Source organism: Etheostoma cragini, chromosome 17 (assembly GCF_013103735.1).
Source record: "Etheostoma cragini isolate CJK2018 chromosome 17, CSU_Ecrag_1.0, whole genome shotgun sequence".
Lineage (NCBI taxonomy): Eukaryota > Metazoa > Chordata > Actinopteri > Perciformes > Percidae > Etheostoma > Etheostoma cragini.
This window is the reverse complement of record NC_048423.1, coordinates 3,840,582-3,863,558: the sequence shown is the minus strand read 5'-3', so window position 1 is coordinate 3,863,558 and position 22,977 is coordinate 3,840,582. Positions and strand designations below refer to the sequence as shown.

The following is a 22,977-nucleotide window of genomic DNA, read 5'->3' as shown; positions in this document are numbered from 1 at the left end:
CACACACACAGACACAGACACAGACACAGACACAGACACAGACACAGACACACAGAGAGAGAGAGAGAGAGAGAGAGATCTAACTCAACTAACATAAACTCATTATTGGGACAGCTCACTAGTAGTCCTGTAGCTTTGTTCGATTTAAAATAGGCTGCAGGTTTTATATCTTACTCTTACCAGAGTCGAGGCACTTTACAAGCAAACTTGTAATATGCTTAATATCATTAAGGGTAAAAAGAAATATGGTTGAGCATTAGACAAATGAACTTCAAAATGCCAACACGAGGGCTCTGAAAACGAAGTTGTGTGTCAGTACCTTGACGGTTTTCTTGGCGTACTTCTCCAGGGCAGCGCCCTGACTCTTGAAGATGGCCACGTTGGCTTTGAGCAGGTCCTTCCTCTCCATGCCTTCCTTCCTGGGCATGGAGCCCACCAAGATGGCTGCGTCCAGGTCCTTGAAGGCCACCTCCTCCTTGTCAGTGGGGACAATATCTGTGGAAAGAGAAAGTGAAATCATTACTGGTAATGGTTGAATGTTTATACATTTTATAAATGTCAAGTTTTATGACATTTTGCATCTCAGGCTAACCCTAACCCTTTACATTGAAACGATCTGAAGAGGAAGTGCAAAACCCATTGTGCGGTGTGTTATCACTTTTTATTTTGCATTTGGACAAGCGTTTCGGGGGGAAATCTGCAAGCATATGGTGACGCAAAAGCTTGTAACATTCTATGTTGTATGCACTAGGTGGCAGTGTGAAGCATTGCAACACAACCCCACCAAGTCCACGCGCCTGCGTACAACCTTCCTCCTACTTCTCTCCCGGTGATGATGACCGACTGTGTCGCTCATCATCAGATTCGCAGCCCTGGCTCATATGAATAGCCTACATATGGTCATCGAACTATAAAAACCTTATCCACATTATCGAAATCATTTAAATATTGAGCCATTACACAAAAAATCTTTTAGATAACAGAAGGCTGGAAATCTGTAGCTGTTAAAAGAGACTACCTGAACGTCTTTTTCTTGTCTCTCTCCACTCCGCTGTCTTTCCCTTTAGATGTGAACATGACAGTGGAGCGTTTTTAAGATTTCCACTCTGAAGTGTGGTTTCCCTTTTTTGTGTTTTTAAGCCCCAAAAATGCCGTCACCGTCTAAACGAAAGGCACATCTGATAAAAACATGTTTACGTTTTCACAGGGCCTAAAACTGCTCTGCCACACCTCAACAGATTCATAAGTCACCATTTACCCCCTGCCAAAAACTAAATTTGTGATGAAATTAAATGCACAAGTTTTGTCTGTAAATCACTGATTTTACAAACTTTCCCAAAACTTTTCAGCCAAAAATAAAATTAAAAATTTACAAAAGAAATACGTTTATAATGAACAACGCAAAGCCATCAAATACATTTTTGGGGCAGATTCCCACATGACTGGAACAAAGTATGCCATGCATGTTTGTAACGATCCTTTGTGTTACTGGTGAGCTCATATTAATGCTGTCTCTTGGATGGAGATAGGGTTGTTTCAAAAAAATGTAAACTTGGTCCGTCTGAACTATAGTACAGAAACAAGTTCTAAGTTGGAATTACTGAAGTTAACAATAAACTTCATACAATTTCTAAAACAATTATACCAGAGTACACAAAGTAGGTAGCAATATTCTTATATGTACACGTGGTCTATCTGACTATACATCACTAGGAGATCTCATGTTAAAACCAAACTTTTTTTTAAAGGTTTTTCATCCTTTCTAAATGATACAGGCACACAATTTTGAGAAAAGTACTTTGGAGATATCCCATGTGTGAGTATTGTACAGTATGGCTGGGCCCATCTCAGTGTATGAAGCGTTGTCTTTGCAGCATAGTTGGTTAATACAGGGGCCTCTAGCAGCCCGTGTCTAAACAAAGCAAAGGACAGAACCAATTCAAAGGAAAAATTCCAGGTCACAATGGAGATGGCGCAAAATGGCGCCTCACGACTGATGACATCAGTTACAGTGATGACACCAAAAGTCCTCACGGAAATCAGCAGCATCCATATACACTATAATTTAGTTATAACAAAAACAGCAGATTTTAAAGTAAAATTCATAGTCTACGTGTTTAAGAAAAACTGTGATATCTGATGCAAGTGTATCAATACCGTATAAGACATATTTACTGTAATCCCATTTTACGGGAGGGTCCCCCCCAAAATTCCTACCTCTCAGAAGTGGGAGGGCACAGTCCTGCAGCTCCATGACAACACCATCCAGGACAGGCAACATGGGCGTAATGTCCAAAAGGAGCAAGATGACTGGCTGCCACATGAAGGAGGGAAGGAAATAGGCAGTGGGTTTAAATTAATTTAAAAAAAAAACAATTCCCATGTGTAATGACATGTCAGTGGGTGGGGACCTAGTTGTCTCTGGAACAGTGTGAAGGCCTAAGCCATGTGGCTTACTTACAGTGGCATGTGTCAAATAAATCAAGTGGTTTTAAACTTGGCCTTAGAGCCTTGGTATGACATCCATTTCATTGACTTTAAAGACGATCCTTGCTTGTCCCAGGACGAGAAGTGAAATCAGATCACTTCACACAGGAGCAACATCTGTCCAATGTCACCCCCAGATATGATCAGAAAAGCCTGTGCTAGTCACAGTTGTTACGTGAATAATGTCTTCTGATACTGCCCCAACAAATGCCTAATGAAATTAGGGAATTGAGTGTTACGGGAAAAAGACAAAGCCCTTCTTTACCTGATCTTTCCCAAAGACATCTCCCTTGGCAATGCTGAACAACAGGGAATAGGCGATCTGTCCAGCAGCTCCGGTCACCAGAACTCTAATAGGCTCAGACTGCAAGACACACGGAAAAGGAAAGTGACGTACGTTAGCCTTGACTTGACTGAGAGGACAGTAATGTCAGTTTAACTGTCCAGCGCACGTGGGTGCCTGGGTGTCTATTCTTGTCAACAGGGTTTACTAAAGCAGAGGGGGTCACATCAAAAATAGACTGTGCTTTCCATACAAGACTCGTTGCAGGACAAAATCAGGATATACTTAGGTTATCAAGCTCACCGACGTCTTTACCATTCATACAACAGCATTGATTCAATCCCCAGTATTACATTACCAAAGCGTTACATCAGTATGACACGAGAATTTACTAGATTTTTTAATAAAGCAATTTATAGAGCCGGAGTTGGTTACAAGTCAAGCCGCGAGCCAGACGACAAGTAGCTACAGTTAAAATGTTGACGAACTCTGTGAATTTCTCATTGGATGAGTTGTAATAACTGCAGTTTTATCTGCGTTATACATGCATGATGAAGAAGAAGAAGAAGAATCAATGGCTTTACTCACCATGTTCATACAATGACGTGGACTGCTCTTTCTCGCTCCCACTTCTCTCAACCCGGAGGTTCGCTCCTATTTAACTTCTCTGTTGATCACGACACTTGTAACCCTTTGACGGCAGATTGAATATCCGGTAATTGTAGTTTTTTAGGATAATGTAGTCCTTTAAGAAGTAGTCAAAACGAACAAATTAGCCCGTTTATAGTTAAATAAAACGTGGATATTGTTAACAGTACTATTACATAGGCTGGTTAAACAGGTTTCTACGCGATATCGCTATCTAATAGCAACCAGCTGGCTGTTAATGTTTGCTAATTTGAGCTGTTAGCTAGGGTAGCTAAGCATAGCCCTTGAAGTACCGCTTGTTGTTGCTTAGCGACCTGTATCCAACAACGGCAGCTAGAGCCAGCTAGCTAGCTAGCATCGAGAGCACTGTTTGTTACTTTAGATTAACCACTCGTTAGGATACACAGAGGACCAACATGTGTAGCTAAGTTAACTGACGAGTAACGGCGTTGACATAGCTAAGTTATCAAGAGCAAACAGCGTCTGGCATTCACGTGTCGACTTTGATCAAACGAAAATTGCATACTCATGTTTGCAGTGCACATTTTATATTTTGAAGTTAACATTAAGTTAAAAAAGGGGGCGAGTACGAAGATCTTTGCAGTTTTCGTCACTGAAAATAACAAGGTAAGTTATTGATAACGTGAGTAACGTTAACTTGTGTCATCTTCCTGTCTGTCCTTTCTCCCTTCCTCTATCTGTGAGAATGTCAGACAGACACACAGTGGTTTAAATGTTCAATAAATATCAACCAGAGTCATTGGGTCTTCATTTTCCCAGCAGGGATGACTTAACAAAGCATTTTATAATGGCCCTAAGTGAAATACGTCTAATATCTCTTTATTGTTTCATCACTGTTTTCCTAAATTGTGCTTTTACCCTGGACATATTATTAATCCACATATTATTAATCCGCTATTAGCACATCAACTTTTTGATAGATTGATCTTTTGTTTTTAAAGCAGTCTCCTCATCTTTGTTTCATTAGCGGTGTAAATTGTTTTTTCTTTACTATTTTGTTTTGAGTTGAGAGGACCCCTTTAGAGGCCCAGTGTTAGATTGGCATGGTTATCATGAATATTTCATATCCTCATAACAGGCTCATTACATGACTTGAAGAGAAAGCAGTGGGGATGTGTTTCAACTGGCTGGCATCTGACTGTGATCTTACTGTGGGCTTGGCTGGCTGGCTGAAGGGTTAAGATACTGTGCCAAATTATATTGTGCTAAATACAGATTTTTCTGTAGGTATTGGTGGTTGTGGCATGAGCATTATTTTCTGCTGCGTGACATCTTCCTGGGTTCTATTCTTTACCCTATATGTTTACCAGGGCTGCACGATATGAGGAAATTATCTAATTGCAATAACTTTGATTGCGATACGATTTGCTGTATTGGAGGGAATGATCATTGTTGTACCACTATTCTCATTTTCTTTTGAAAATGATCAAAATTAGAATGACTTGTAGTTTTTTTTTTTTTTAAGATTATTTTTTGGGCATTTTAGGCCTTTAATTGACAGGACAGTTGAAGATATGAAAGGGGAGAGAGAGGGAAGTGACATGCAGCAAAGGGCCGCAGGCTGGATTCGAACCTGGGCCGGCTGCGTCGAGGTGTAAACTTCTATATATGGGCACCCGCTCTACCAACTGAGTTATCTGGGTGCCCTGTAGTGTGGTTTTTGCGAGGATCTGTACCAAACAAAGGTTTCTTTCTTTAGTCTTGTAGGATAGGATTTGTAGGCTGGGATGTCTCTGAAGCACAACAACACTTAATTCAGAATTGCCTTTAACAAATATTATCCCCCCCACCCCCATATTGCGATTTTGATAAAATTGTGATTAATTGTGCAGCCCTAATTTTTTAAAATCTATCATTTTGTCATCCTGATTGACTTCTGTATTGTTTTAATGTGTGCATGACATCTGTTGCATGTCCGCCGATCCAGTGAGCAAGATCTCTAGGGATAGCCTAGGGATATTTTTCAGCTTTTACACCGCCACATTTTTTAAAGATTGTAGTTTGTTGGAACACAATTGAATAGTAAATGTTTTTAATTCTAAAGTTATGAAATATGTATAATTTGGGTTTCAATGACAGTGCTGATGTGACAATCCATAGAGAGCCAGGTTTAGATCTATTATTTGCCATTCTCTCTGCCATGTGAAAAGTAACAGTTCTTATTTCATAATTTATTTTCTCTCCTTTTTTCCCAATATCCTGCTGTACTCTCTCTCAAACTAAAGTTACAAAATAAACCAGGGCTACATCAAATTCTCCATCTAAAGCCCCATTCTGGCCCTAAGGATTGGGCGTCCACCTGCTAGTGACAGGAGCTGACACAGACCTTTCCCTTCTCAAAAGGCTCTGAGTGAAAGCCTGATTCAGAGATGTAGCAGCTGCCACAGCCTGGCAGTGCTCCTCTCATCTCCAGTTACATTTTACTCCTCTGTGTGGCATGGGTGTCGGTATGGGACAAACATGTGCTCTCAGCTGTCTGTTTGCTGGCATCGTGATGTGTGATCACACTCTGGGTAAATTTAATTGAGTTGAAGAGCCTTGAAATAGGCTTCATATACTTAATTTTGATCGTCTAGATTTTTGTTTAACTGAGCTGCAATACTTGAATGAAACCTTTCATCCAGAGCCCAGAGAGGTGTGGGCAGACTGGTATCCCAATTGTTGTTTATATCTGGCAGTTAGCTAGTGGTAATCTAAGTAACCTGTGTTTTGCATGTCTGTATGCCTTTTTCTCCATGCAACTAAGTTATACAATAGAGGCTACCATGCCAATAAAATTATAATATAATAATAGGATTAAATGGATTACATTGTTAAAACGTTTTCCAGGCCTCAAAAGTTTTTTTTCAATGTTCCACTAATCCATATTCCATCCGTCCATTTTCATCCACTTATGCGGTATCGGGTTGCGGGGGCAGCATCTCCAGCAGGGGACCCCAAACTTCCCTTTCCCGAGCCACATTGACCAGCTCCAACAGGGGGATCCCGAGGCCAAATTGGAGATATAATCCCTCCACCTAGTCTTGGGTCTTCCCCATAGACCGTATATATACCGTATATATACGGTCTATGGTCTTCCCCGAGGCCTCCTCCCAGCTGGACTTGCCTGGAACACCTCCCTAGGGCGGCGCCCAGGAGGCATCCTTACCAGATGCCCGACCCACCTCAACTGGCTCCTTTCAATGCGAAGGAGCAGCGGCTCTACTCCGAATTCCTCACCCTATATTCAAGGGAAACCCCAGCCACCCTCCTGAGGAAACTTATTTTGTCCGCTTGTACCCTGGATCTTGTTCTTTCGGTCATGACAAAGTCTTCATGACCATAGGTGAGGGTAGGAATCAAAACTGACTGGTAGATCGAGAGCTTTGCTTCCTGGCTCATCTCTCTTTTTGTCACAACTCTGCGATAAATTTGAATGTAATACCGCACCCGCTGCGCCGATTCACCGACCAACTCCCGCTCCATTGTCCCCTCACTCGGTTTAGAGGAGTAAAAGTTTTTCAATGCCGCCTGTCAGAAGTGAGATAGCCGTAATAGAAACATCTACGAGTGAGGGAAGATTAAAAGAACAATGTGACCATGAGGTTAATCTTTTGTCAAAGCCATTTGGTTGCACTGGCCTACATTTATTCTTATGATGTGCTGATCACTCTCTTAGTACTTTTCTCTATAGCTGCCATGACATGACAAGACAGACAGCAGTTCTTGTGTGGTTCAAATGCCAGTTTCAATACAGTACTCATATCATAAAATGTATCTGGGTTATTGTTTAGTAATTTTTGGTTATTAAGTATCACTGTGGTCCAAAATGTTGTCTTTATTTCTCCTCTGTGACACAAATTTCTAAACATATTCAATTTAGGGCCATTCTATGTCTTTGGAAGCCCAAACTGAGTATTATATCTGGGATTGTATCTGTTGATTTAGGGCAAGTCTTGCTCTGTCAGAATATTGCTTATCTTGGAAACACTAATTTGCCTTTCAGTGCGCTCTGCATCAGGTGCAGCCACAAAAGTATAAACCTAAAGTCCCCTAAAGTATTTATTAAAACAACTTTTGACAGTTCTGGCTTTACATAAGCACACATTTAAAAGAGCTTGTGGCTGCTGTTAACTGTTAATTAACAAGTTAGACTCCAATGTTTATTTTCTTGTCTGGCAGTCTCCACAGACAGGTTGACATGAGGGGATTAGGCATACTTCGTCTTTGTAAAGAAGAAAATCCGAATGAAACCAAAAACAGCAGCGGCACACATGATAATATCTGGTGCCAGTTTGCCGGCCTGATCCTCTGTGTTTGTGCTGTGAAAACAATCGGCATTGTGGGTGTTTTGTCCCACCAACCAGGCAAAACCTGGAGCCCCACAGAAGCGAGGGGAGTGGGCAAAGTTCACAATGCACAAAACCTAAGCTGCATGCACACACTCAGCAATGCCTGGATTTTACACATAAGAGTACACACAAATTCATGACAGCATGAACAGCAGTATGTCTCTCTCTCTCTCTGTACAGTGTCTGTCTCCTATACTGACCCCTCTTCCTGTCCTTTGTCCACTCCATCTCCTCCTCCTTTTGTTCCCTCGTCATTTCACCTCCCTCACCTCCACCCTTTCTGTCCTTTCCCACTTTATCTCCTCTATTCTGCACATCCACTTGTCCCTGCAGTGTGCACCTGAGTGACCCTGTTACGTTGGCAGCTGGGAGGCAGATAGCCAGCACACCCACTGGCCTCAATATCACCCTCTTATCTGCCTTGCTAGACCAAATAGCTCTCGTAGTGTACAGGCAGACACGGTGAGATAGCAGGTTGCATTCACACGAGCGCACCCACATAAATACATACACAACGCTCAAACACAGATAATTACATCATCGTCACTACTATCTCCCATCACATTCACCTTCTGTGTCCCTGTGCCATCACCCTGTTTACTTTGTGGCATATCTATTTCTTAGCACTGACATGTTCCTTTTTGATTAGTCGATGATGCTTTAGATCAGATGGAGCAGATTATTCTTATTGTGTTTTGTGGTACCTACGCTGTAATGCAGACAGTAGCTGTGCTTTAAGATGAGCCTATGTGTCCCTTTCCTGCTGTTTACAGTAACCATAATAACACACTAGGTGGCAGTGTATGGCTATAGTTAACCATAGTCATTCTTGGATGTCACTCAACATTGCACTTGGAAGCTGGTGTCGATGGATTTGTAGCAAAGACTTTCCAAAAACACTTGTTGCTGGAGCAGTGGCCTTGCCTTTAAGAATGTGCTTGTGAGTGAAAGGTTGTCAGTTTGAATTCTCACACAAAAATTTGGTAACCAAGGGATGTTGCATTTTTTAACACAAATCTTAATGGTACAGTACATACAAGAGTGGACTCATCAGCTCAATACTCACACTGTTACATTCTCTAATAACCTGGGACAACCTTTTCTTCAGATACAAGTGGTGTAACAATCTAAAAAAAGGTCAACATAGTCTGTAAAGATTTTTTTTTTCCATTATTCATGCAGTTTTCTGTGAATGTGTGTGCTCATTGTGCTTAAAAACTGTCATCTATCAGAAACAGTCTTGTCATGTGGAAACAGACTTGTCTACAGCGGACCTACTATAACCAAATTCTTACCCAGATAGTGGAATGATATGGTATAGACCTTAGCTATTGAATTCACCAAAGCTTTTTTAATAATTCTCATTGTCAATTGAAAGATATTTTTCCAATCCGCATTTTCCTTTTGTACTAAGCGAAGCACATCTTCCAAATAACCCTTTTGCTGAGCTGAGAAATCATGAATTTGTTTTCTTCCAGAAATAGCCTGCAGATTCATTTGAGCTGCTGTTGTTGTGTGGCTCTGGCACTTTTAGGACACAGCCTGAAGGCGTACAAACGTTTCCAATCCGCTGTGATGTTCCTCTGAGTTTCTCTCTCTCTGACTGTCTGTGATTGAATCTTGAGAAGGACTCTGTTTCCAGCCAATATTGGCTTTGCTGTGGGGCAAAAAAGACAACCAAGCCCTTAATCAGAAATAACACAGACCTCTGCAAACACACCAACTATCTTCCTGGCACTGATGCAGAACTATTCAATTAAATTTCATACTATACACACACCGAGCCATCCTTGGAGGTGTGTTCCCTCTGTGCGAGCTTCAACCCCACACTGCCACTCTCTCTTTCCCTCTTTCTTCCAAAGGTGTTTGCATAGGGAAATGGTCCGTGAAATGGGTTTGATGGAATCAAACTCCATATTAAGACAAATACATATTTCCTAGCAGTTGATGGACTGATTGATGGGACTTTGTCTTCATTTCCTCTGTGTGCCTCCGCTATAGAAGATCTTTATCAGACACCGTGATGTGAAGGATCATAGCTTGGCTTGTTTCAGGGAAGAGAGGAGTTGTTCACTTGTCGTGTTATGACTTTAAATGATTCTTGGTGTATGTATCTGTATGTGGAAATAAGAGTGTTTTTTTTGCGAAAATGTGTTTGTGTGCTCCTACAGCCCCTATTCTATTGGGAGTTTCCACAAGGGGGCACCAAACTGCCAATGTTGATTATCTGTCCTAACTGAAAGCCCACTCTCCATTCACTTTGCTGTTCAAAGCAACACACACTTTTTGAAAACTCACTGAAGGATGACCAAAAATGTGGCAGCAACAGTGTTCTGGTTCCACAGCCAGTTGCCAGTTGATGTGGCAGTAATTTCACACCGGAGAGAGTGTAAAGTGGTTCGCATTTTCATCAATGCAACTGTTGTTTTAGCATAACAAGGCTGGCTGACAACCCCCCCATACACACACACACACACACACACACAGACACACACACACACACCCCAACCTACCCCACCTAGCCCACTCACACCACCTTTTATTAACCTCAAAACCCAAATCCATCCAACTGGACCAGTGACGGCAACTCACTGCCGATGCTGGCAGTCACACCCTTCTGCACAGCCATAATGGGCCGCGGCACAATTGGGGGCCACGCAACCAACAACATTCCCTGTCTTACCAAGAGGCTGGTTGCCCGCAAGTTACCAGCAACACAGCTTGTCCCTGTTTGTCTGCACTCACTAAAAGGAAAGAATGTTTTCCCCCACAACATGGCTGTGTGGGGATTAAGGCCCATTCTGAGTGGCCCCGGGTCGTGCGGCAGATGTTAGCCAGGATAGCGCTCGTTGCCGTGCCGACAGTGAGCCGTTGGGATCGGCCCGCCCAGACGACGTTAAGCCTGTGTACATGTATGAGAGTAGAGGGGGAGGTTTGGTCCGGTGAAGGGCCTGTCACTGGAGGGAAATTTGTCACAGTGGTCCCGCACTAATTCATCTACACTGTCTCTGATCGTCATCACACACGAATACATGGATAGTCTCATGCTGGGTTGTTTTTAAATGTGTGACATTAGGGCTAAAAGTATGTGAGAGTTGTTGAGGCCCAGACCCCTCATTATCTGCGTGGTGGGTGGACATTATTTCTAAAATAGGTTTTTATTATTTTTTGACCAGTCTTGTTCAATATGTATGCATTGTAAAAAGAATATACTCGTATTGTTGAATCAACTCAAGTTCAGTCTGTGTAAGGTGTGATTTTTGCAAAAGCAACACGTGGGCTTTTAAACCAACAGTTGCACATCATCTGTCAAAATCACTTCCTCTGAGTGAGCAAATTTCCCCTTCAAGATGATGTTTTAATGGGGTGTGTTATTTTAACTGCTAAGCTCCCAAGTGCTTGTAACACAGAGCCTCTAATGAAGATTACTCCATAAATGGCATTATGGGTGAGAAAATCATGGGACATTGTCAGTTATGTCTTTGGAAACAATTCTGTTGTGTTTTAAAGTATTGATTAACTTTGGGTAGCAATACAAGAAAGAACAGTAAGAATTCTTAAAAATTACATAAATGTAACAATATTGTCTTCTCTTCCCTGAGACCGTTTGACATTCTGTTAGATGCGCAGTGAACTCTATTTGAATTGTAGGCGTGGGGTGAGGTTGTACGGTCTTTTGATGTGAAAGACGAGCCTGTTCTCTTTAAGTCAGACAGGTCTAACTGCAGGGTGAATGTGTTTAACAGGCCCAGTGCAGGCCCCTGTGGTACTTGTAACCGTCATGCTCAATGGAAAGAGGATACAGGGTCTGACAAGACATGACTTGACCCAGTGGTAGAGGCAGAGCCCTCTATTGTATAACAGCAAAAATCAGTGTTGGAGAATTTCCCCTCATTCTCCCTCTGTGCATGAGAGAGAGAGAGAGAGAGGGATCCGTATGTGTATCTGACAAAGTGAAGGGAACAAGGAACTTCTTGGGCCAAATGGAGCAAAGCACTGACAGAAGCGTGTGTCTAAGTTGGTGGACACAAGTTCCACAATGACTGTCCTCAAAACAAGAGTATTGGGTTGTTTCCTACTCACACGTGTGTGTGTGTTTGTGTGTGGTTTGTGTCTGTACGCGCGCACGCCCAATTGTCTCATTTTGTGCTTTCATTCTTCTAATTTCAAACCTCAGCAGCAGCTTGATTGACCCTTTACTGCAGGCAAAAATGATAGGAAGAACCTTTCCCAGCTGTGTCTCAAACTTTGTTGAAGGTATATGCAATCATCCTTATTTTATTTTTAAGATTTTTTTTTCAGGGTTTTTTCCCTTTATTAGATAGAGACAGTGGATAGTCATGTGAAAGGGGGAGAGAGAGAGAGATGGGGGGATGACACGCAGCAAAGGGCCGCAGGCTGGATTCGAAACCGGGCCGCTGCAGGACTCAGCCAACATGGGGCGAGGGTACTTTCTCAGTGAGCTAAAGACCGCCCCCCTTGTTTTATTTTTACAGCGTTTTACACTGTTTTGGCATTTGGTTCAGCAGGTAGAGTGTAGAGAAGTGAAAACTATGAGGAAAACTAAACCAAAGGGTTTCCATTTTAGTCCTCACAAAAGCCTATATGTTCATCAGAATCCTGTTTCCTGGCTGTGTTCTTGACATGAATAATGAAAGTAATTGTTAGCAGCTGTGATAGAATTTGTTTAAATCTCTATTGGAAGGTTATAGCAATCCCCAAATAGAAAAGAACTTTGGAAACCCCCGCCACCCAGAACCAAGATGAAGGGGGATAGACAACTGCAAGGTGAAGGAAAGTAGAGCTGAGAAAAGTTGCTAGAAAGGGTTTTATGTGTACTTCTAGACAGGAGACTACTGCAGTAGGTGAAAACGGGAGATATGACACCAGCATCCATCTCTGAGGTCACAGCAAAGAGAACAAACTTCTTGGTCAGAGTGCCATCGACGTCCAACCACTCTGGGCCATGTCAACCTGTCAGAGAGAGATGGAGGCCCTGCCTGCTGAGAGGTGTCCAAGGTGTCATGGCCTCGTCTGGGAGGTGACAGACAGCGTGTGTGTGAGTGTGTGATGGGGAAATAAGAGCGTGGAGAAGTCTAGGGGACGTCTATCGTGACCTTTTCGTTTTGCCAGGGTCTATCTTGCTCTGTGCATCTGACAACAACTTTAAAGGACTCCGTCTTCCTGAGCCTTGACAGGCGTGTGCGTGTATGTGTGTGCGCGTGTGTGTGAGAGAGAGAGAGAGAAAGTTTGCATTATGTTGTGCACACACATTGTGGAAAGCTTTAACTGAGCTGTTTCTGCATGTGTGTACACTCTTAAAAATACAGCTGGAGGACATTTTTGTAAAATAATGTACCCTAGCTGCTTTCTCTTTGATCCACCATGAAGGGGGAAATATATTTTCTGATGAACATATTTGTACCATTTTATCCTGAACTCATTAAGGTGATGCACAGGGGCACCCAGTTGGTGTATATGCATTTAATTAATACCAAGCATTTTTATATATGGACTTTGTGTTGGTTTTTGTCTGTCTGAGCCATATGTTTTTGTGGTGAATTTGCATGTCAGCACAGTGCACACAAATATACATACAGTATTTCGTCAGTTGTTTATGTTTTTGAGTCCATGTGTGGGTTTACCATTTAATAAGTGTGTTTGTGGTCAGGAGGTGAGGGGCAAACAACAGGGAACCAAAGGGCTTTAAAAGAAGAAAATCCGACAACATAAACAAAACCACGGTCAGTGTGACACGCCTCACCTTCGCTGTGACAGGGGACAGACACCAGAGAGGAACATAGTCCCCGAGAATCTCTTTGAAGTCAGCCAGCAATTGTGCCGCTGGTCTGGAAGTATTGTCTTTCCTGCCCTTGGGCGTTGCTGTAGGGCAGATGCACTCAGCTTTTAGTGAAACACTTGCCAGGATTAGGTCTATTAACAGGGGTGAAAGGCAACCATTGCCGGTTTAGTGGCGTCCGGTCTAAATGTGGACATTTTGGAATGTAAAACATATTGCTGTCTGGATTAAACCAGAGGTCTGCCTCTCTCATGTTGCTTGTCTATTTCAACACATTTTCTGCCTAATCAAGACCTGATTTCTTACTAAACGTCTCTTTTTCTCTATCTTTCTCTATCATTACTGGTGCTGTGTTTGTATTTCTGCTCCAGGCTTTGGGTAAATACCTCTGCTGCAGTAGTCCCCCCACGCCTTCTTCCCTCCATTACCTCCTCTAATGACGTTTACACATCTGCTTAGAAGAGCTTCCACTCATCTCTCTGTCACCCTGTGTCCATCTTTCTCTCCCTCCCTTTGTCCCTCCATGGACACACAGAGGCTGCGAGATTATTACATTCTCAGATATTTTTTGGGGGGATGCTGAATTGATATTTCAATGAACAATTACAATTCAGAAACACATAATGTTCATTCATCCTCACTAATAGACCAACAAAAATCTAAACTTTATTTACTACTTCAAAACATTCTGAAGAAAAAACAAAGATAGCTACACACACCTATGAAAGGAGACAGGTGTGTATGAGAGGGAGGTTCATGAAGAATACGTAAAATGTCAAATGATCATTTTTATGAAGGTAAATAAGGCCTAAGCTAGAAAAGTAACATGACTGTCTAAGGACAGAGTTCAAACGATTAGTGGATGAATTGATTAGGTGATTGACAGAAAATTAAATCTGTACGTGTATCTATTTATGTGTATTTATTTAAGCTTCTCTTCATCTTCATCTTCTAAACTAGACACGTTCATGTTGTGAAACTTTGCAGTTTAGTTGGTTTAAGCACAAAAAGGACTTATTGTGTTTTGTTATGGGCAATAGAGTCTCTCTTGCATTATTTCTCTGAACACCTGAACTTTTCAACTCCTCACCTCCACATGCCCTCCAAAAGTGGAATGGTGCTTTAAGTGATCTACACATATACACCTTTACATGAGCTAGTACACACACACACACACACACACACACACACACACACACACACACACACACACACACACACATCACTCAATAAAGTACCATACCCAGCGGTCATGTCACTCGAACTTCATTTTCCTGCTGATTGACATGGTCTGTAAAACTCATACACACACACGCACACACGCACACAGAGTGACCGTCTGTCACCTCTGTTGAATAGTATTACCTTTACCTCATTTTGTTCTGCCTGTCAATCATTTCTATTCTTCTTCTGCCGACAGCTGAATGGGCTCCTGTGGGACTCTAAGTGTGTGTGTGAATGAAAACCTGCTGCCTGGCGCCACTTTGGCCACCCTCCACTGTCCTACACCAAATTCTCTGTCTCTTAATGGGACAGTTCAGAAGATTGTGTGTGTGTGTGTGTGTGTGTGTGTGTGTGTGTGTGTGTGAAGTAAATACTTTTCAGTTCTTCCCCTCTTTTTCTCTTCTCAGCGTGTCGAGTTCGGTAACGCCTTAGGTCGTTGACAAAATCACTGAAGTAGAGTGACTCAGAGAGCGACAGTGAGGAAGAGAGGGTGAAGAAGAAAAGAATTTGACAAGAATATGACTAAGCCCCGCTAGTGACGCCTAGAGGCTACAGTGTTTATTACACACCAAAGTACACCACAGAACAATGTAGTGAGTTGATGTTGTGTTTTCCTTGTTGGAGAAAGAATTGTCTACCTGGACCTCAGTAGGTGGGATTAAGAATGGGAACGTCATCTTCCTACAGCACATAGCTAGCTACATTCATGAAACTAGAAACAAAAACAATGGTGACGAGCTTTGATGGAGCTGTATGAGTTGTACAAAGACAACAACTTTGTAATCAACGTTTATCTATCATCTTCAGTGGAGATATCCATGTCATGTTAGGGTCATTCAATTTATCTGAAGGTGCAGGATACAGAAAGTACCCACTCTTGTCTCCCGTCTTAAAACAACAATTATGCCCGGGACTAATTCTTACTGTAAGTAATGGGATAGCCAGTGATGTAAAAGTAAAAATCTAATGCATTTTCTGGAAATGTTTCACCCTAGTGGAACAGATTTTTCTTCATAATTGTTAAGATTTTCAAAGTGTCATTAAAAGAAGAACAATGTTAAGATTAATTGTGTGTTATGGGAATTTTGATCTGCTTCATTTCAGATTCCTTAGCTAACACCAGAGGTGCAAGAGGCAAAGAGTCATGTAGCCATTATAGACATGTTTTTAACTTAAAGAGCTTAGAAGCTCCTTATAACTCCGGAGCTTTCCTAAGAATCGTCACTTTAAGAAAAAAATAAATAAATTCTAAGTCATCCAGTGATAGTGCTTTTTAGATCAACGGACACATTGCATTTACTGTTTACATCCCCGGAGCATATTGGGAACTGTAATTCCAAACCAAGAGCATGATTATTCCCAAAGTAGAAAAAAGACAAAGCATAATAATAAGAGCAACAAAATCTGTGTTGCACCATCAATATTTTCTGACCTGAGTGAAGTGATCATTTTGTGCAGTTTTTTTCCCCTGAGAAGTCTCTTCTCTACCTCGCAAACACACTTTAGCTGTGGTCTCAGAGGTCACAGGCCTCATGTGATATACATTAGACCACTTTCAGCCATTGGATTCTTTGTTTTTATCCATTTTCACTCCTCATTATCTCCCTCTTATTATTCCTATTATCTGGCATTTTCAGAGTTTGCTCACCTTTCTTTGGTCTGATATGACACTGGAAGCTCGAGGACTTCTCCCTCAAGGATACACTGAAGATAAGAGCTTGTGTGAGTATGTCGGCGTGGCTTCATATGTATGTAAATGTGTGCATGTGTACATTTGCTCAGGTATCACACCGTTAAAAGATAGAGGTGCATACTGTATCTGCCCTTCCATGCATACATATGTGGCTGTGTGCCGTATGAGTTCACATATCAGAACTTTAAGAGATTGGACGTAGGACTGACTTGAGTACCTGAGTGTGTTTACTGAATACATGAGTGTATGTGTTCATATACTGTATGTCTGTGACTTGGCAGGAACTTCAAGTTCAATGTACTAACAATTACACACTCACGACCTGCCTTACCTTACCTATCTCTCTCTATAGATATACTTTCTGGTTGCTCTTTGAATGTTCTTCATGCTTGCTAAATTTCTCTTCGAGAGCCAAAACAAGACCAGGCAGTAGCTGAGAAAGGGAGAGAGAGAGAGTGTGAGAGATAAAGGTTGTGGAAAAAAGTACAAAGAGTGTCCTTTTGAGAGAGATGAGACAATAAAGAGTAGAGTAAAAACTGTAAGAGAGAAAGAGAAAATTAGACACACCAAAATACTGTCCTTTTTAAAAGAAATGAGACAAAGAATTAGGAGAGTAAGAATTGCAAGTATGAGAGTGTAAAAGCTTGCTGTGTTTGTGTGTGTGTGTGTGTGTGTGTGTGTGTGTGTGTGTGTGTGTGTGCGTGTGTGTGTTGAGGGTGGGGGAATTAGGCAAGGCTGTGATGTCCTTGTGTCAGTCACCCTATGGCAGCTCTTTAACCCTGTAATTTACCACATCACTCTTCTCACAGTGATGGGACCACTGCATCAGCTGACAACATTGCCTTTGGCATGTGTAGGTGAAAAAAGAGTGAAAAAAGGAGAGAGAGAGAGAGAGAGAGAGAGAGAGAGAGAGTGTACTTACCTGTGAGAAAGGATTATTGAGATGTCAAACAAAATGTCATGTCTGAGAACTTGCCTTCATTTCAGGCCGGTCTAGATGCAGTGATCTCCAGATCTGCATCAAGGCCCTAATAGACCCTGGGGCAATTTTGAACTTATTTGTTTATGACCTCACATCTGATGCAACAGAAACCACACCACTGTTAAGTACCCCAAAGTTATCTCAGTTAAACAGTAACCAGTCCCCAGCCACAGCCAATTATGGTTGAAATGTTGATACGTGGTACCTTTTTATGATTTACAAAGCAAATGGGTGGGAAGCACACATACATTCCCCTCAACAATCTGGACCAAAATCCGTAACTTATAGGAGAAAACACAAGCAGGTTTTATTGATTCAAACCTGTCCCTGTATACACACAGAGCATGTATGGAACAATAGCTCTGTCTTATGTAGATTGTGTTAGCTTAAATACTGTACATGTCTGTTGTGGTTGTTGAGAGCAAGAACAAGTAAAAGATAGGAACAGGACTACAATCCAGATATTCTAGAAAGGCTTCCATTGATTCTCTTTCCCTCAAAGAGAAGCAGTCTCAAATAAATATTTATTCAGAGTTCTGTCTCTGACTTTCTTTTTCTACATCTTGCACAACCACATCAAAGCACACCCATACAAAGACACTTTCTGTTGCTGCTGTTCCTCTATGCACACATATACGCACACACATACTCTCACACTCAGTAACCACCCAGAGGGGACAGTGAAAGAAGAGCAGAGAAAGAGATGCAGAGAGCAGACAAGGTCGTAGTTCCTGTGGACTGTCTTTGAAAGAAGAGTAGTATGTTTTCCCTCCCCTTCTTTGATGTTAAAGAAGCCTCTTTACTGGTGTAAAGACATTGTACAATAACCTACACCCCCCAAACCTTTACACAACCCTCTGTACACTGGCTGTACACCCCCATAATGCTCTGCGGGGAACAGGTAACCCACAGCAACCCCAGCCAGAAATCAGAATGAGTGTGGCAGCTGTCCAGGACCTGTGCAGCATGCTGCTTGTGTCTACATGCTTCTGTGTGAGTGTGTGCACTGTACTGTATGTCTCTTTGTGTGGAGTGTGTGCATGAATATGTTTGAGGATATTCATTGAACAAGTCTTGCAGCTTTTGACAAAATGTAAAAACATAACGTGATAGCCATTTGTTTAGAAAAAAACAGAAACTTCATACTTAGTCATAATCAATATTGAAACTAGACTTTCAGTTAACTCAGTCTGACTGCACGATAAAGTGCAAGAACTAGGATTGACTGCTTGTGTTTTCTCCTATAATATTGAGGGCAACGGACGTGTGCTTCCCACAGTTTGTCTAGATCACGTAGCTAATGAAGGAATGTAAACAAAGTTGGATTATAACTAAAGCACAATATCATGTAAGATAAATCTGTCTACTGTTGTGGGGGTGCGATAAGTGGGTGAAATCCAACGCCTAAGTACACATCAAGAACACCTTGTCCTTAAAAGCCCTCTCTCTCTGTCCTTTGTTAGTGTCTGTGTTTTCGTGGACACACACATCATTCTTGTCTAGCACACACTCACCCATTTGCTACTGTATTTTCTGTATCAATGTCAACCCTTGTTTCTTCTGTTCTGCTGTAAATTCCCTGAGACCCCTTTAGCTGCACTGAACAATGTCTCAAGAACCTTTTAGGTGAGCCAGACGGGCAATAACTAAGTGAAAGCTGGCTGAAATGAGGTTTTCCATCCAAAAGGGCTGACTTTTTCTAAGAAAAAGAAAAGAAAAAGATGCTGGTTAGAAGAGGATAAAAGAATCCGCTTACGTCAGTTGACTCGTTATGCCGTTGCTGCCATGCCGTGCTAGCCCCAGTGTTTCCATGGTACCCGGTGTTATCCAAGTGTATTTTGGTTGGGATTTCTAGTTTTGGGGTTTGAATGGCAACCTTTTGATTGTTTTATGTATCTCCACGTATAGAGAGAGTGATAAAGAGAGAGAGAGAAAGAGAGAGAGACTGTTTGCAGTTTAAGAAATTTCAATCATGCTAAGATTATCTTCTCTGTCAAACCCTCTTCAGACTGCATTTTGGGAAACAAAAAATATAGTCTTTGTTAAGGTAAGTACAAATGATGACACAATTCCCCAAAAACTAAACTTTTAAAACTATTAAACACATTGAACTTTACATAACTGACCTTGACCAGCTGGGTTTTGTAGTATTGACATACAAACTGTACTAAACAGATGTGTTAAAATGTATATTGGGGGTTGTGGTAACACTTGTAGTATTTGCATTATAAGTCATTGCAGTAATTCTATTTCAAGAATTACTGCCAGTTATTAAAGAATGTCAATACCAGTTGTGTTAAGGATTGCTAACAGTTGTAGAATTTGTTAGTAGTGAATATAATTGGTAATAGTAGTTGATGACAAAATACACCAACAACATACAATAACAAACCATCAATACTACAGGGGAAACATACAAGACCGAAAGACAGCAAAAGCTTAACCTTCCAGGAACAGAAGTAAACTGACTGAACAATAAAGACGCAGCGGTAGACAGTGCTTGTCAAAGACCCGTCCTGTGTTTATTAGCTGGTGTGGGGAATGCTGCTTGCTTTGTCTTAGCTGTCAGTGTCTGTCCATCACTGCTCACCTGTGATGTGTGAGTGAAGGTTCAAACATTGCAACCTGTGACCTTTTCTCAGTGTCAGTCTGAGTTCATGTGCATGTCTGTCTGTCTGACTTTCTGTTAAATTGTTTATTTAATTAGTTTTTTTGGTCAAACCTGTAGAGCATAACCACTACTGTAATTCCAACTTACTATTTCTACAGATATAAGGGGAACAGGACGGGGTGCTAGAAAAAACTTTGTTGCAGCACTCGTCAAGGAAAGTCCTAGACCAAAAACAAAATTGACTGAAATTCAACAATGTGTTAAAATATAGTAATAAGTACACAAAACTATAATAATGATAATAATAATTATTATTATACCCAAATTATATAATAATAATACATCTTATCTTTTTCTGTACCATTGATGAATGTTGATCAGGATTGTTTGCATTGCCAATGCTGTCATATGAGGATCACCGTACACAATTAACACTAAAAGGAACATTGACTTGTCATGATAAGTCATCTCTCCTATACTTTGAACAAAATACTGCTACAGAACATTGCAGATTTTTCCAGTTTAGGTACATGGTCAGGTAACTGCCTGTCATATAAGTCTGTGAGCACGAGTGCCTACATGCATACTTTTGTTTGACCCTTAGGCCTATTTGTGTCGATCTATTATGTTGTCTTGTCAAGATATGCATCTGTGGTCCTAGTTGGTTCTAGGTGGTTCTTTCTCCCTTCATTTGTTCTTTCTCTCACTCCCTACAGACTCGGGTTACACTACTCTTTCAGATGGCGTTTTGCCTGGCTGAGCTGCACTTGTGGTCCACCAAGAGCTCACTCCAAGTCAAAGGTAGCACTTATCACCATGTTCAATCTCCCTTCTCGCTCTGTCTGCAAGTCCCTCTCTATCTGTCTCTCTCTCCTTTTTTTGCCCTCTCACTCCATCTTGCTCTGGCTCTTTCTGTCATCAATCACTTTGTTTTCACACCTTCTCCCCAAATGTTTCTATATCCATTTTATTAATCTGACTCTCAGTCAACACCAGTTCTCACTCTGTCGTTTTCACTTTCTCTTTGCTGTCTTTTTTAAATTCTTTTAAATGCCATCGATGTATGTTTATTGCATTATACATGGCATTCTTTGTTTTGTTTTTACAACATTTAACTGTATTTTTACATAGTTTAAAGATTGACAGATGTTTTGTATTTTCACACTTCTTCAGCCCCAACTGATGCTGAATGGAGATCCTTCTGAAGCCAGAAAGCCTTTATACATTTGTTTTTTTAATCTTATGCAGTAGTATTCCTGGAGCCATTTTAAAGGATGGTAGACACTTTTCATATTTAATTGAACTTTCCCGGAAGCACCGCTATAAATTATGTCTTTTGTTTTCTTTTTATATGTACAGTGCACACTACTTAAGAGAAGAAAATATTTATGCGCACATTGATCAGTTATGTTAAGTCACTTGTACATCCCACCACCTACACCACCATAATTTATACACTGAGAAACGATAACTGGTGAGCAATGCTTCCTTGTCAGGCTGAGTGGGTGTGGCGTAAGTGTGACTTTTCTGGCAGTTTTTGTTATTTTTTTTCTTTTTCTTTTTCGTTATTTTCTGCTCGCCGCCTATCAGTCCATCTTCTTCTGTCAGACGTAAATGCTCTGTTTCTCCATTTTCTTGTTTTCTCCTCCCTTCCATTCTGTCTTGTCTTTCACAGTCTGCTGAGCTTCAGACGAAGATAGTGTCTCTCGGAGTCTGACTGTGTGTGTATGTGTGTGTGTGTGTGTGTGTGTTTGTGTGTGTGTGTGTGTGCATTTATGTGTACACACAAAGGTACAACAGGGTGTATATCCCATGTGTTGGTGACATATTATTTGTTTGTTTTTTCCTGCTGTGTGTGTCTTTTGCTATCTTGGAAAATTGTGGATGGATACATCTGAGCGAAGAGGCCTGGTTGCTGAGGTGTGACGCTCCCTATCACCACCTTCTTTACATTATATACATCAGCCTCAAAAACAAAAATATGGATTCAAATAAATGGCATTGACTGTGTAATGCTTTAAAAACAATATTTTCTGTGTGGTTTGTGTGTGCTCTACATGTGGTAATCACATTTGTACAGCTGCACACCACAGCAGACATCTCACAGCCTTCTATTGTTGGACACAGAGCAGCATAACAGTTCATGAGTTAGAAGACCTCAACAGAGATCATTGTGAAGAAAAAATATTTTATTTGTCCCTCAATCCACAAGAGACTAGTTAAGGATTTATTACAGACTGAACAGAATTTGGATTATAATAAGGATTAGATTTAACTTGCTAACTGTTTAGGAGGGCTGTTTTGAATATATTTAGGGGAATGATAAAAGTCCCCCCTCCTCTCAAAAATGTGTTTGCTCATTGTTACTTTACATGGATGTTTATTCAGAATGATGAATGTGCAGAGTTTGACACTAGAATGCTGCTTTCACATTCATCTGCTCACGGAGGAAATCTGAGTTTAAGACATGTACATACGAGTATGATTCCAACTACGTTGGATGCCAATCACCAAATCCACAAATATAGCTTCAACTTATACCACACAAATTGCACCATCACGCATTATTGTGGCCATGCTTTTAGCGACTTTCTATAAATACAACTATTAATTTGGCTGATACTCAGGGTTATAAAATCACTATCCATGTCAGAAATGGAAAAAGTTACATCAAGCCATTACTTAAAGTGGTGTTTGTGTTTGTGTGTCTGCCATCAGCTCTCCTGTTGTATTAGTGTGACCTGGACTCTGGAGCTGCAGCGGCAGCAAGAGTTGTGGAGCGATAAAGAAACGATGTGTTGTGCGAATCTGAGTCAGGCTGCTTATAGTTTTGGGCCTGCAGGAATAACACTGACAAATGCTGTGTGTGTGTGTGTGTGTGTGTGTGTGTGTGTGTG

The 22,977-nt window shown here is 41.2% G+C and overlaps 2 protein-coding genes across 8 annotated transcripts in view; one reads left to right on the top strand and one right to left on the bottom strand.

Annotated features, from left to right (window-relative positions):
* Positions 1-3,487, bottom strand: part of mdh1ab (malate dehydrogenase 1Ab, NAD (soluble)) — a 5,286-nt gene extending 1,799 nt beyond the window's left edge. Inside the window, exons 1-4 of the mRNA XM_034897924.1 lie at positions 3,359-3,487; positions 2,753-2,851; positions 2,218-2,314; positions 320-495 (exon numbers count right to left, since the gene is read on the bottom strand). Coding sequence (XP_034753815.1) covers positions 320-495; positions 2,218-2,314; positions 2,753-2,851; positions 3,359-3,367 — 381 coding nt within the window. The 5' untranslated portion in view covers positions 3,368-3,487. The remainder of the gene's footprint in view (positions 1-319; positions 496-2,217; positions 2,315-2,752; positions 2,852-3,358) is intronic.
* Positions 3,488-3,885: 398 nt separating this feature from the next.
* Positions 3,886-22,977, top strand: part of wdpcp (WD repeat containing planar cell polarity effector) — a 77,275-nt gene continuing 58,183 nt past the window's right edge. For 6 of the 7 annotated variants that reach the window (XR_004660095.1, XR_004660097.1, XR_004660096.1 and 3 more), the window contains exons 1-2: positions 3,886-4,045; positions 20,797-20,881. Coding sequence is in view for 4 of the 7 variants with exons in the window: in XM_034897921.1 (XP_034753812.1) it covers positions 3,947-4,045; positions 20,797-20,881 (184 nt within the window). In the remaining 3 variants the exon portion in view is untranslated. Of the gene's footprint in view, positions 4,046-16,431; positions 16,517-20,796; positions 20,882-22,977 lie in introns of all 7 variants that reach the window. The other variant, XM_034897923.1, reaches the window with a different exon arrangement.